This window comes from Pelodiscus sinensis, chromosome 1, assembly GCF_052426305.1.
Source record: "Pelodiscus sinensis isolate ZL-2025 chromosome 1, ASM5242630v1, whole genome shotgun sequence".
NCBI lineage: Eukaryota > Metazoa > Chordata > Testudines > Trionychidae > Pelodiscus > Pelodiscus sinensis.
Genome location: NC_143052.1, coordinates 332491505 through 332505678, shown reverse-complemented (window position 1 = coordinate 332505678; position 14174 = coordinate 332491505). Strand labels below are relative to the sequence as shown.

Below are 14174 nucleotides of genomic sequence, written 5' to 3'. Positions count from 1 at the left end.
TTTCTTTAAAAAACTGTGGGCAACCCAACTCCAACAAAAGAAAAGAAAAGAAAAGAAAAGAAAAGAAAAGAAAAGAAAAGAAAAGAAAAGAAAAGAAAAGCCCAATTAGTTATAGATTTAAACCAGAATCAATAGGCTCCAGAAACAAAGTGTCAGCTATGCAGACAATTGAAGATATGTACACAAAGGACATGATGGCCCAACTTTGTATTGTTGGGAATAAGCTAATTTCTGATTTGAAAAAGTTAAGGACAACTTTGTTCTCTTCAATATTAATACATAAGAAGAATGATGCCTGATTTTTAAGAGTAGTCAAATATCTGCTGCTTCCATGGGAGTTCACCCCATCAAATTCACTATACTTAGTCAGGTGTAAGAGAGCCAAATTTGCCTTTCTGTGTGTAAATTTCCCCCTCTGAAAAGTGGGGTTAATAATATTTACATGCTTCTCCCAGAGCATATAAGAATCAGTTAGATCCTGGTTGTACAAAACATTGAAGATACAATGCAACGTCAAAATGCAAAAATAACATAACCATAGTTATTCCTCTGGGCACATTTTGGATGGGAGAAATTTGCAAAGTCTGGCACTAAAATATCAAAATCTTTCCAAAATTCTGAAAAAAAGAGAAACTTCTCTATTGAGAGATGTCAAGCCTTATTTTCCTCTGCCTAGCAATTTGTATGCTCATTTGTACTGTAAAAAGCTAACAGTGTGATGTGAGTGGCAAATTATATTCTGGTATCTTTTTAAACCCATTTTGCACAGATGACAATAACTACACAATGCCCAACTTTCATTTCTTATAGCAGGGCTTTCCAGAAGTTTAGCGAAAAAGCCTTTTTGCCTTGCAATACCCATGGAATTCAAAAGCTCACTCCCCAATACTAGAGAGGACAAGATAATACCAAATATATCAGTAACATGAAAGAAAATCCCATCCAATCAGGGATTGAAATAATAAAACTAAATTTCATGCTCTGTCCAGACAGGATCTAGTCAAAACACGATCACATTCATATTAAATTAGAGAGCATTCTCTCTGAAGTGCTGACATCCTCTCAGCATGCAGAATCTCTGTTTACCCTAGTGGTGTTTGTGCATTTCTGGTTTATTGTAAGTGTCTCATCATCTCAGTAAAATAAAAACAGTGCACAGTCATCAGGAAAAAATCTGGAATGATGTGATCTTTACATACCTTAAAGGGATCTGATTCTTCACTGCATTGCAGTGTTTTCGTACAGCATAACAAAGCGGAACTACTTAAGACCACAGAACTGACATACATCTCCTGCAATCCAGAGAGAGTCAGGGAAGAATTCGGCTCTGATATATGAGATAATGGACAATCTTTGGTTGTTATAAAAAAACACAGGGCTGAACAAAGGATGGGCAGTGGAGAGCTTACCAGACATTGATACAGTAAGTTAAAGGAAAGAGATTTGTTTCTCAATGTTTTATTTTTGTTTCTTTTTAACAAGGAAATATTCTGTTCTTTGGTTAGGCAAAGCTCTCACACGGGCCTCTCTAGAAGGAGATTCCATTTCTGTTTCAGGAGCATTGATTAGAATCTGCTGTGGACAAGTGAAGATGAGGACAGATAAAGCACATTAGTCCCTTTGAGACCTACTTACAACACAGTTTAGTTCAACAATCTCATACATATTAATTTCTGGGAAAGCAAGACACCAGACATCTCTGGTCCCAATGAGGCATTTAGTTCCATAACTAAAACACTGAGTCTCAGAAAGTATTTAGACAGATAAGGCCATGTCTTCACTAAGTGGAAGATTAACACTGTCACTATCGATCTTCCAGAGTTTCATTTAGTGAGTCTAAGAAAGACTTAGAGAGGGCCCCAGTTGGTGCCAGTACTGCTCTTACTCGTGAAGAGTAAGGAAAGGTAATGACTGCTGTGGAGTCAGAGTGGAAACTCGAATTAATGTAATTGACATAGCTGGAGTTATGGATCTTAATTCAAACTTCCCCTTTAATGTAAGACTTGCCCTAAATCCCAGGGAGTCTGGATCTGAGTCCTAGAGGTTGAGATGTTTAGAGAGGTTCAACCCCGAGTATCTCAGGGTATGTCTACACTACCCCACTAGTTCGAACTAGCGGGGGTAATGTAGTCATCCACAGTTGCAAATGAAGCCCGGGATTTGAATTTCCCGGGCTTCATTTGCATGAAGCCGGCTGGCGCCATTTTTATATGCCGGTTAGTTCGGACCCCATGCCGCGCAGCTACACGCGGCACGGACTAGCTAGTTCGGATTAGGCTTCTAATCCGAACTAGCTGTACGCCTCGTGGAATGAGGTGTACAGCTAGTTCGGATTAGAAGCCTAATCCGAACTAGCTAGTCCGTGCCGCGTGTAGCCACACGGCACGGGGTCCGAACTAGCCAGCATTTAAAAATGGCGCCGGCCGGCTTCATGCAAATGAAGCCCGGGAAATTCAAATCCCGGGCTTCATTTGCAACTGTGGATGACTACATTACCCCCGCTAGTTCGAACTAGCGGGGTAGTGTAGACATACCCTAACTGCCCCAGCTCAGATTAGGACCCCATTGTGTTGGGCACTGTACAAACGAATTGTAAGAGACAGTCCCTGCCCCAAAGAGCTTACCACTTAATGAGACAGGCAAAGGATGAGATGGAAAACAGAAGCACCTTCCCCAAGAACAAACAAAAGGAATAAAATCCAGGCTCTATGCACTGGACCCCATGGCCACAATTCAGATTTCATGTGCTCTAGTTGTGTTTGAATAGGTACCCAAGAGAGTTATGTAAATACTGCAAAAACATCCTATAAATATTCTCTCTCAATGCCTTTTGTTTTTTTACTTTCTCTGAGCTTTCATACATTTGAATTTTACTAGAAAAATATGATCAGAAAACAAATTTCCAAGTCTTATAAGCACTTGTAATAACCAAGGAGAGATTAAAAAGACTGTGACTGCTCATCTTAGAAAAGAGACAATGAAGTGTGTGTGTGTAGGGGGCAGGAGTAATGTAACAGAGGTCTATAAAGAGAAGAATGGTATGGAGAAAGTGATTAGGGAAGCCTTTCCATAAGATAAGAACCAGGGGTCACCCATTAAAATTAATAGGCAGCAGACTTAAAAAGAACACAAGGAAGTACTTCACACAATGCAGTCAACCCGTGGGCTCATTTCCAGGGAAATTTGTAAAGACCTAAAAAAGCATAATCGGTTTCAAACAAAAATTAGGTAAATGCATGGAGAATAGGGCCATCAATGGCTATTAACAAAGATGATCAGAGATACAACCCATTGTTTGGGTTTTCATAAGCCTCTGACTGCCAGAAAATTGGAGTGGATGACAGAGAATAGATTACTTGAAATTTCCCTGTTCTGTTGACTTTTTTAAAAAGCATTTGGCACTGGCTACTGTCAGAAGACAGATCAGTAGGCTAGGTGGACCATTGGTCTGACCCAGTATAGCCATTTTTATGTTCTAAACACATTTTAAAAAGACTTGCCCCAGCAATTTTTGCTCACTCATTTAATCAGGGAGTAGGAACAACATAATATGACTTATCTGACTAATCACAAATGACCAAGACAATATGAATAGTTACTGACAAAGTGAACTATTCACAATCAATCCAAAGAGTAAAAAAAAAAACCCCACAAAAAACAAAACAAAAAACAAACAAACAAAAACCATTGGATACTTTTAAATAACACATACATTTGAAAAAAATGCTATCTGCTCATGGATAACCTGTGAGCACAAAAACAGGTTGTGTGTTTGGGATAAATTATTCATTGTTATCTATTTGCTCAGCAATGGTCTGGGAGTCTCTTAGGATTTAAAGCAAGCTGAACAACTGACGATCTTAGTAGAATTCAGGTGTGGTTTTATAATATCTGGTTCAATAGGCTGCATTAGATCACTCTCACTGGCAATTATGTGTTTCACCAGGCATCTGGAAGCCTCCTCTATATTTATATTTTCCTGCAGGTGAAAGAGAGAGAGAGAGAGAGAGAGAAATTAATTAGCCAAATCAGTAGACATACCATGTTACATATCTTCTATATTCTGAGACCAATTCTGGGCAATATGTAATACTTACTTTCCTATGCAAGTGGATTTAAAATGTACAGATTATGTTAATTAGGAATTATACACATCATCATTCAAATATCGATTGAATAACACACAACAGTACTATTTAGTCTACAAAAACTATCAGTCATTTGTATTGCTTTCTGAAAACATGCTGGCAGAGATTTTAAAAAATGGGTACACCTGAATAAACAGCTATATTTTTGCCCCTGATCAAGAAGCCTGGTTTTCAAAAGTGTTGAGTACTCAGCAGTAGCTGCAGCCCTCTATACCTTTGGGGCTGTGTCTACACTAGCATGAGCTTGCGGCAAAGCGGCCGCTCTTGCGCAAAAACTTGCTGCCTATCTACACTGGCCGCGAGTTCTTCCACAAGTAAACTGACATGCTAATGTATAAAATCAGGGCTTCTTGCACAAGAACTATGATGCTCCCACTCAGGAAGAAACCCTTTTTGCAACTGTTCTTGCGCAAGAGGCCAGTGTAGACAGGCAACATGAATTTCTTGCGCAAGAAAGCCCTAAGGTTAAAATGGCCATCAGAGCTTTCTTGCGCAAGAGAGCATCTACACGGGCATGGATGCTCTTGCGCAAAGGCACATGCCAGTGTAGACGCTCTCTTCTGGAAGAGTTTTTGCACAAGAACTCTTCTGCAAAAGAGTTCTTGCACAAAATCATGCCAGTGTAGACATAACCTTGGTGTTTTAATATCTTGTCCATTTTTTTCAGTTGTTTTTTTCTGCCCGTTGCACAAAATGATATGTGATGAAAAAGATCTCTGAATACACAGATACAGAGTTGAGTTTCTCCACATACAAGTAAGCCCGAATGCAACATTGGATCTATTGTTTTGTCTATCGGCATCTATCTAATTTCCAAAAAGCAGTATCACCTTTAGTCCAGCTTTAGAGATATAGGGTACGTCTAGACTACATGCCTCTGGCGACAAAGGCATGTAGATTAGGCTACTCGGCATAGGAAAATGAAGCGGCGATTTAAATAATCGCTGCTTCATTTAAATTTAAATGGCTGCCATGCTGAGATCGGAAGAAGATATGCAAATTCCCATGGAATTTGCATATTCTCTTTCAAATCTTCCCCGTAGTCTAGACATAGAAAGTGACCTGCTCAGTAAGATATAGCTCAACACAGCCACAAAATATAAGTAACTGTCTTGGTGTTGCTTACATATTAATTATTAGTTCTATTATGGAAGCACCGAAGCACTTATCTGACACCCACCCACTGCCCTAGGAACTGTATATGCATATAATAATAATAACAATAACACAAAGACAACAACAAACAACAACAAAATTAATAATAATATCTTCTTAAGAACAAAAATATGCATCAATTTATTTGAACTATGGTAGTTCCCTAAGGTGCCAATCTTAACTTGAGCCCATTATGCTAGGTGCCAGTGTAAGAGTCAAGTCCCCACTCCAGAGGGCACTGGATAGTACAGTTTTACCTTAGTGTCATGAATACATCATCATTTCAAATTAATTGTTTGGAGCATTTTTCCCATATATACATACCAAACAAATAAACAAACAAACAAAAACCAGAGGAATGAGGTCCTTAAAATATTAAATCCAGTTCCAGTTTAAAAAAATTATCAAAGGCATATCCATATGGGTTTGAATACAGAAGACATGACTGTATGAAAGATCAGAATCAAATAAAGGTAATGGATTCTCTGGGACTGGATTTTCCTGCTCCCCTTGTAATCAATAGCTAAAGTCCATTGATTAAATGGACCCAGAACTCATGCATCTGTACTACAGTAATGAGCTAAAATCTAGGGAGAAGATGAGTCTTTTTAATATTGGTCCTAGGTTTTAAAGGATTTCTCTCTCTCTCTCTCACACACACACACACACACGCACGCACGAATGTGCCTCAGTATTTAAACATTTACCTCCAAATAATATCACTTGATTCTAAACAAATAAATCATAACATGAGAAGTTTACAAATCTAATGGCTAGCATAAAACTGGGACTCAATGTACACCACCTGCAACCTCAGAACCAGAGTTCATCACAAGATTTTTTGACACTACACTCTCAAATTCCTCATTCAGGCAACAAGCCATTTTCAGGGCACAGTGAAATTTAATTAGAAGACATAGCCAACAAGAAAATAATCTTAAAGCACTGCGTAGAAAACAGAAGATAAAATAGTATCTTTTCTCTCTTTCTTACTGTTTTTCTCTCACACACATGTACATCCACATACTTCTGCCACGTTGTATTTAATGTCCTTAATGTGGTGACTACCAAGCCATCTACCCCCATGCTGCCTCCTTTCTGGAGAGGCAGGATGGCTGTCCAAGGAAAACTTCATCAATTATCTAAAAACTAGCTGAAGTCTATTAATATTTAGAAACAGTACATAAAAGGCCTCATTGTTAGCTACTTGAAACTATAGGAGCCAGACTTGGCCTTCACTTAAAACTTTTGCTAGCATAGCTCCATCAATTAGGAATGTGAAAAAAATATCATACCCCAGTTGACTAATATGCAGGCAAAATTCCTGATTTAGATACAGATATACTGGCAAAAATGTCCTTTTGCTGATATAGCTTACTTTGTTTGGGAACCTTGTATAACAGGGTGGGGAACCTAAGGCCTGGGAGACAGATGTGGCCCTTGGATTGCCAGGATTGGTCTCCTGAGGCTGAGGACTTCCCTCAGCACTGGGGAGCCAGTTCTGGTGCCCCAGCTCCCCAGCCATTCCACCACAAGGCTGTAGCACACAAAACCTACTAGTCTGGGCCCCCCTAGGCTCTGGTGTGCAAAGGGAATGGAGTGTCATTTTCCTTCTCAGTTGGGGCCATGTTAGTGAGCATTTTGGGGTGGGGTGTTTTGGGGAGGTGGTTTGGGGTTTTTCTTGTTGTAGCAGCAAAAAAATTCCTTTTACTGGCATAAGATGCTTGTCCACTTTGAGTAAACAAAATCAACTGAATTTTTGTGTGGTCTGAGCTTTGCATGGATTCCTTCTGTGGCCTAACGCAAATTATTGAAAGGTAGTAACCATACTGAGTTTCCCTTTTTGTAAAAAGAGGTGAAGAAACTTGCTTTTTGCAGCCACAAGGTTGAAGTGCGGGTTAACTAATTCATGTCTTTGTGTTCTGTGAGTGTAACACATTCCTATGTTGCCTACTGGACACACATACTTGGCGAGCATGTTTCTGGGAGACTGAGTGCACCATTATGTAGGGCTTGTTGACACTGTGGGGGAGATCGATCTAAGTTATGCAATTTCAGCTACATGAATAGTTTAGCTGAAGTCCACATACTTAGATCTACTTACCACGGTGTCTTTGATGAGATATATTGATAATCTCCCAGGACACACAGTAGCAGATTTAAAGGTAGCCATCCTGCAGCAACAAAACTTCAAGACCAGACTTCAAAGAGAAACTGCTGAGCTACAGTTCATCTGCAAATTTGACACCATCATTTTAGGATTAAACAAAGACTGTGAATGGCTAGCCAAGTACAAAAGCAGTTTCTCCTCTCTTGGGATATGTCTACACTACATGGCTTCGTAAACGGAGCCATGTAGATGAGCTTTGTAGACATAGCAAAATGAAGCGGTGATTTAAATAATAACCTCCCTATTATGCCTCGTGAGATGAGGTTTACCGGGGCAGTCGACAAAGGCTTTTGATGTCCATCGCCGAGTGTCCAGACTACCGCGCTGAGCTGACAAACAGCTGATCAGCACAGCTCATTTATTCATTTTGATGTAAATGAAGTGGCGATTATTTAAATCGCCGCTTCATTTTGCTATGTCTACAAAGCTCATCTACATGGCTCCGTCGACCATGTAGTGTAGACATACCCTTGATGTTCACAGCTCCAGATCAGCTGCTAGAAGTGAGCCTCACCCTCCTTGACTGAATTAACCTCCTTATCTCTAGCCTTATTCTGGCCTGCATATTTATACCTGTCTCTGGAAATTTCCACTACATGCATCTGACAAAGTGGGTCTTTGCCCATGAAAGCTTATGCTCCAATACATCTGTTAGTCTATAGGGTGCCACAGGACTCCTTGTTGCTTTTGCAGATCCAGACTAACATGACTACCCCTCTGATACTTGACAGGAGACGTTCTCTTATCAACTCCCCTTTGCGCATCTTATAAGAACATAAGAACATGAGAGTGGCCATATTGGGTCAGAGCAAACGTCCAATGCCAGCTGCCCCAGAGGAAATGAACAGAACAGGTAATTATCAAGTGATCCTTCCCATCACTCATTCCCAGCCTCTGATAAACCTGGCTAATAACCATTGATGGATGTATTGTCCATGAAATTATCTATTTATTTTTTGAACTCTGTTAAATCCTGTTGTTCACAACATTCTCTGGCAAGGAGTTCCACAGGTTGATTATGAGTCGCATGAAGAAATATTGAAGTGGAGTACCAGAGTCAACAGGAGAGCAATTGTTGGTCGATTTATCGGGTCTATACTAGACTTGTTAAATTGACTCTCACTGGATCAATTGATGCCCCGTTGATCCAGCCGGTAATGAAAACAAGCCCTTGAGGTTTTATTTTAAAGCCAATTTGTAAGACTGGTGTAACAGGCTGCATCGACACAGGTTTTAATTTAAATTAGTTATTTCAGTTTAGTTTAAGCCAATTAGGAACATATTTAAATTAAATTGAAATATGTCATTTTTAGGATAAGTCTACTCTTTGAGCAGGGATGATGGGAGGAGAGGTAGAGTGACTCACAGCTCAAGGAGATATATTTGCACTAGCTCCCTTCCCATTAGCATGCTAAAAATAGAGTGTCACCACAGTGATGGAGCAGCGGGAAGGGCTAGCTGCTCTGAGTATATCTCTAGCATCTCAGACATTGACGACTTTGGAAAAACTCTTATGGACTTCTAGGATCAGACCCTAAGTTGGAGAATAAACAAACCTGCAAATCTTGATCCTTTATGTTATGCCTTGTACATCTGTTCCAGACAAGCAGTGTATATTTTAGAGAGGTTTCATTATCACAACATGTGCCTCATTTTATTTCAAACATACCATTCACATACCATCTGCCCCCATATAGCCTTTAGTCTTTTACATCTCTGAATTCAAGCAAGGCATAAATAAACATGCTGCTGCTACACTTGGTGGCCTGAAAAAGAGAGTGAGTCCTTGATTTTTAACATTTAAATTTTCAAATATAATTCTCTAAACATCTTTATTAACATTTTAGTTACTAGAAAGATCTCTTAAACCATTCTCTTTAATTAACCCAAATGAAACAAGTATATCTGAGCATTTCACAAACATTAATGAATTTATCTTCATGTCACATCTGAGAAGGAGGTATTAATCCCATTGTACAGGTGAGAACTGAGATACAGAAAGGTTAAGTGACATGTCCAAGGTCACACAAGAAGCCTGTAGCAATGCCAGAAAGTGACTCTCGTGTTCCCAAGACCTGTTTCCATTCCTTAACCGCTTGCTACCTTATATTTATATCACCTTTTGTTAGGACCCTAATTTCATGGTGTCTGACCATGCCTGTTAGGGCTGTGGATTGATCTCTGCTTGTATTACTGTTGCTGCTCTGGTCTGCCTAATGAAAATATTGATTTTCACTCCCCACCCCCAATATGTTCTTGAAAGAAATCAATATGTAGGAGGGTATGTTCAAGGAAGCAAAAGAAAAGATAATTAACAGAGACAACAGACAGAAAGATGGGTGGTGATGGATAGGTGAGAATAATCAAACATGCTCCAATGTTGGCATTGAAACATTGGAAACTGCTAACTGTTTACCAAGAAATAACATTCATTGTCTTTTAAAATATACAGAAAACACAGGAACAATGGACTGAGCAGCATTTTGTCTTTTCATTCTCCAACCTTACCCTTCCCTTACTAATTGCCTTTGTTCTGTACAATTGAGGCCACAGGACTCCCACTTCTTAATACAACTCAAAAACAAATATTGAAAAATTCAATTCACCTTTGGCTTTACCTTATGTTTTAACCACCTTATATTTGCATTTTGAGTATGCTCTTCCCTTCATTCTAAAGGACACAAGACAGATCCCATCTCTGGGATGGTGCCACTTCAGACTATCAGGGTCTTGGCTCCACAAGTACTGGGAGAGACACGACTCCCCAGCTGGAATTGCTCCTGCTCCTCTTTTAGCCTCTTGTAAAGTCACCTCTATGGACACCCAAAGAACATAGAAGTTCTAGCTATTTAAGCTATGGACATGGCCCCCACTACCGTGGTAGATGGCACTTCACAATCTTCAATGTTTTTATTCTCTCAACCCACCAATAAGCTAGGGAAGTACTAATACCTCCACTGACCCAGTGAGCTACTCAAGCAGAGAGAACTTAAGTGACTTGTCTACAGTCTAATTAATTAGCATAACAGAGAATTGCCTGCTGGTTTTCCACGGCCCAGGTTTGCACCCCTGTTATTTCATTCTTCTCTACTTTGCCAGGAAAGAATATATACAGGCAGTCCTGGGTTACGTACAAGATAGGGACTGTAGGTTTGTTCTTAAGTTGAGTTTGTATGTACGTCAGAACTGGTACATATTGTAGGGGAAACTCTAGCCAAACATTTCTCCAGAGCTCAGTTTTATTCTCCCACACCTCACTTCCCTCAGTCCTTTATTCTCAAGCTGAGGTGTCTGCTGAGAAAAGCCGCTCCGCGTCTCCCTGGTCTGCTGGGCGGAAGCAGCTAGTGCGGGGTTGCCTCACCCCGTTTGTAAGTAGGGATCCGATGTAAGTTGGATCCATGTAACCCGGGGACTGCCTCTCTCTCTCTCTCTCTCTATATATATATATATAATGAAGACTATCAGGTGAGATAGATAGATAGATATATCTCACCTGATAGTCTTAATTTTTAATATTAATATTGGGATCATTGTTGAACACCAGAAAGGAGCACATATAAAATTTTCATTTGCATTGCAATACACCTTTAAATAGAACTCCATAAAAGAAAGCATAACCCCTTTATTTGTGTGCTGCTTTCTTTGGGTTTTACATGAGTTACAACTTTTTAGCAAATTGCTATGGGAAATAATGTCACTGTCTAAAAATGCAATATTCAATGGATGAGGAAATAAACATTTTATTGTTAGGGCCTCCAAGCAATACAGTCTCTGTGTGCTACTTAGTATTCCTAACTTGTTTCCCACCCCACCCCCATTTGTCATCTCATTCTATCACAAATGCAAACCATTAAGATCGAGAGCATTCTGTTTTAATATCCGAAATAAATCCCCTTGGACTAGATTGACTTTTATTTCTTCGGTGATGAAAAAAGACCTTTGTTGATTTTATGGGCCTTTCACACTTCCAATGAAACATTTTGTTCTTTTCAATAGGGAGAGCTTGAATTTATCACCCAGTTACCCTCGGGTGCAAAATTACTCCTAGATTTCTATTGTCAAGCAGTTTCTTTCTATGACTGCAATTTTATTACTTCTAAAATCGTCAGGGATCTATAAATGAGATCATGCGCATGTTGTTGGACCTGAACTTTGGGCTTACAGAGGGAAGAGCTTAAGTCTCTAATACTTGAGCTAAAGGGATCTGACAGGAAAATATCTCCCTGTAACTTCAAGTAGTAGCAAATGCACAAACCTCCAGCCACTAGATGGGGGCACAGACCCACACTCACACTCATCTAGGTGTGAGTTACCCAGGAAAAGGCTTTCTAAGTATTTTCACAATTCTGTTCTATATAGCCAGAATAGCTTTAAAACCATTTCTGTCTACATTCTGTCCACCAAACACTGGAACAGATTGACTGAGAATCAGCAACCTGGGAGTTCATGATCACAGGTCCCCCCTGAAACCAGATAACACTCCTTTTCAGGAAATGCAGCAGAGAATCACCAGAGCAGGGCGGTACAGCAATCTGACCTGGAATCTTGACAGGGGATTTTTGCTCTTATATTGTGTTTTCAGGAATGCAGATTCTGCAGGGAGTTCTGCCAAAGGCATAGCTGAAATCTAAGATTCCCCTTTATTGGTTTGACTCCAGCAGAGAGCCTGTAGCAGCAGCCGCACATACTTTTGCAATCACGTACTAGAAACTTCCTTGGACGAATTAAAAAAGAGATTAGGGAAGAGTGTGTCATGAATCATGCCTGGCAATTTCAAATGGGACACTTTGATTTCTGTTAACTGAAGGCTAGGACTATGACAGGGTTTAAAAGAGAACTAGATACATTCATGGAGGTTAAGTCCATAAATGGCTATTAGCCAGTATGGGTAAAGAATAGTATCCCTAACTTCTGTTTGTCAGAGGGAGGAGATGGATGGCAGGAGAGAGGTCACTTGATCATTACCTGTTTGATTCACTCCCTCTGGGGCACCTGGCATTGGCCACTGTAGGCAGAGAGGATACTGGGCTGGATGGACCTTTGGTCTGACCCAGTAGGCCATTCTTATGTTCTTATATTCTAACACAGCGGTCTCCAAACTACGGCCCGTGGGCCGGATGCAGCCCGCGAGGCCCTCTCATCCGGCCCATGGAGACTGTGACGGGGAAGAAACTCCCCGCACTAACAGCCCCTCCCCTGGAGAAGCGCCGAGCGGCGCAGCGCCGCGGAGCTGGGGCGGGGAAGAAACTCCCCACACTAACAGCCCCTCCCCCGGAGAAGCGCCGAGCGGCACAGCGCAGCGGAGCCCAGGGGAAAGCCCACGGGGAGGGGAGCGAGGGCGCACAGCCGCAGGCGCGGCAGGCGAGGAAGGCGGCAGGACCCAGGAGGAGAAGGGGCAGGGACGCCAGGGTGAGCGGCACGCCCCGTGCGTGCCGGCTCAAAAGGGGGAGGGGCCGGAAGGACAGGGGCGGCCGGCACTCACTTTCTTTTGGGCAGGCAGCCAGGAGAGGGAAGCCGGAGGAGCCAGCGGGACGGAGGAGGGACTCTGGACCCGCGCAGCCCTTGCCCTGGGCAGCGAGACTCCCCGGCTGGGGGTGCGGGGGATCGGAGCCGCCAACGGACGGCCACACGCCCTGCGGACCGACGGCCGAGCCCGAGCTCTGCGCGTCCCTCACAGCAAGAGGGGTTGGGACTTGGCGTGGACAATTGCTCTCTATTGGCCAGTGCGTTCTTATCCTATTGGCTAGCTCTCTCATGAGGTCACTAGTGGGCTGGGCTCTATTTTGGCATCCAGGAAACAATTTCACCATTCACACTAATACAGGTGTTCATGTGTAGTGTATCAATGTGTTATTAAATAATAACTGAATAAAATAATATTAAATAAATAATTAAAAACAACATCCATGTTTTGATTGTTTTTTATTTGGACCTCAAGTGTGTAGTCGGCCCCCGAACTGCTGTTTGATAGTTAATGCGGCCCTCGGGCAGAAAAGTTTGGAGACCCCTGTTCTAACAGATTAGATTTGATGTGTCAAATTCATGTCCCAGCCTAGTTTGTCTTTCTGGAAATCAAAACTAGCTATTCTGTTCAATTGAGAACTTTTGATGTGTCTTGCTTTAAATAGTCATATTTCCTAGTTAGAACCACCTCTACTTAAATAAATAATACATATCTCGTATATGGAACTTTTCATCCATAGATCTCAAAATGCTTACAGAGGAGAGGAGGTCAGTACATTATCTCCATTTACGGGTTGAAAAACTGAGGCACTAAGAAAAGAAAGTGACTTGCTCAATGTCATGCAGTAGGTTAATGGCAGGACTTAAAGAGAGGTTCCCTAAGTCCCAATCTTGCATATTAGCTAGGGTGGACATTCATCCCCTTTTATAGACGACACTCCTGTTTTTTGCTACTCTAGCTTTCTGTCTCTGTTGATACGAAACAGGATGTCTTTATGTCCTCCATTTTTTCTCTTGAGACCAGAGGTGAAAGTAAGCCAGTTCACTTCTGTTCAGTGCTCTGGCAAGAAGCCAGCCGGCTGGGGCATTCGGTGGCAGCTGCTGCCACCTAGGCTCCCAGAGGCTTCTGTAGGCTGCCTTGCTAAGCAACAGGTCAACTGGAGGGTGAAAAGGACTGGCTGGGCGTGCATGTGCCCCCTTATCTGGGGATGCCCCAGGGCCTCGTCTCCCTCCCTGGT

General features: G+C 41.5%; 1 protein-coding gene across 1 annotated transcript in view; it reads right to left on the bottom strand.

The window, feature by feature from the left end:
• Positions 1-2474: 2474 nt before the first annotated feature.
• RAB38 (RAB38, member RAS oncogene family) overlaps positions 2475-14174 on the bottom strand; it is a 43460-nt gene continuing 31760 nt past the window's right edge. Inside the window, exon 3 of the mRNA XM_006118370.5 lies at positions 2475-3979. Within this exon, the coding sequence (XP_006118432.1) occupies positions 3827-3979 (153 nt within the window). The 3' untranslated portion in view covers positions 2475-3826. The remainder of the gene's footprint in view (positions 3980-14174) is intronic.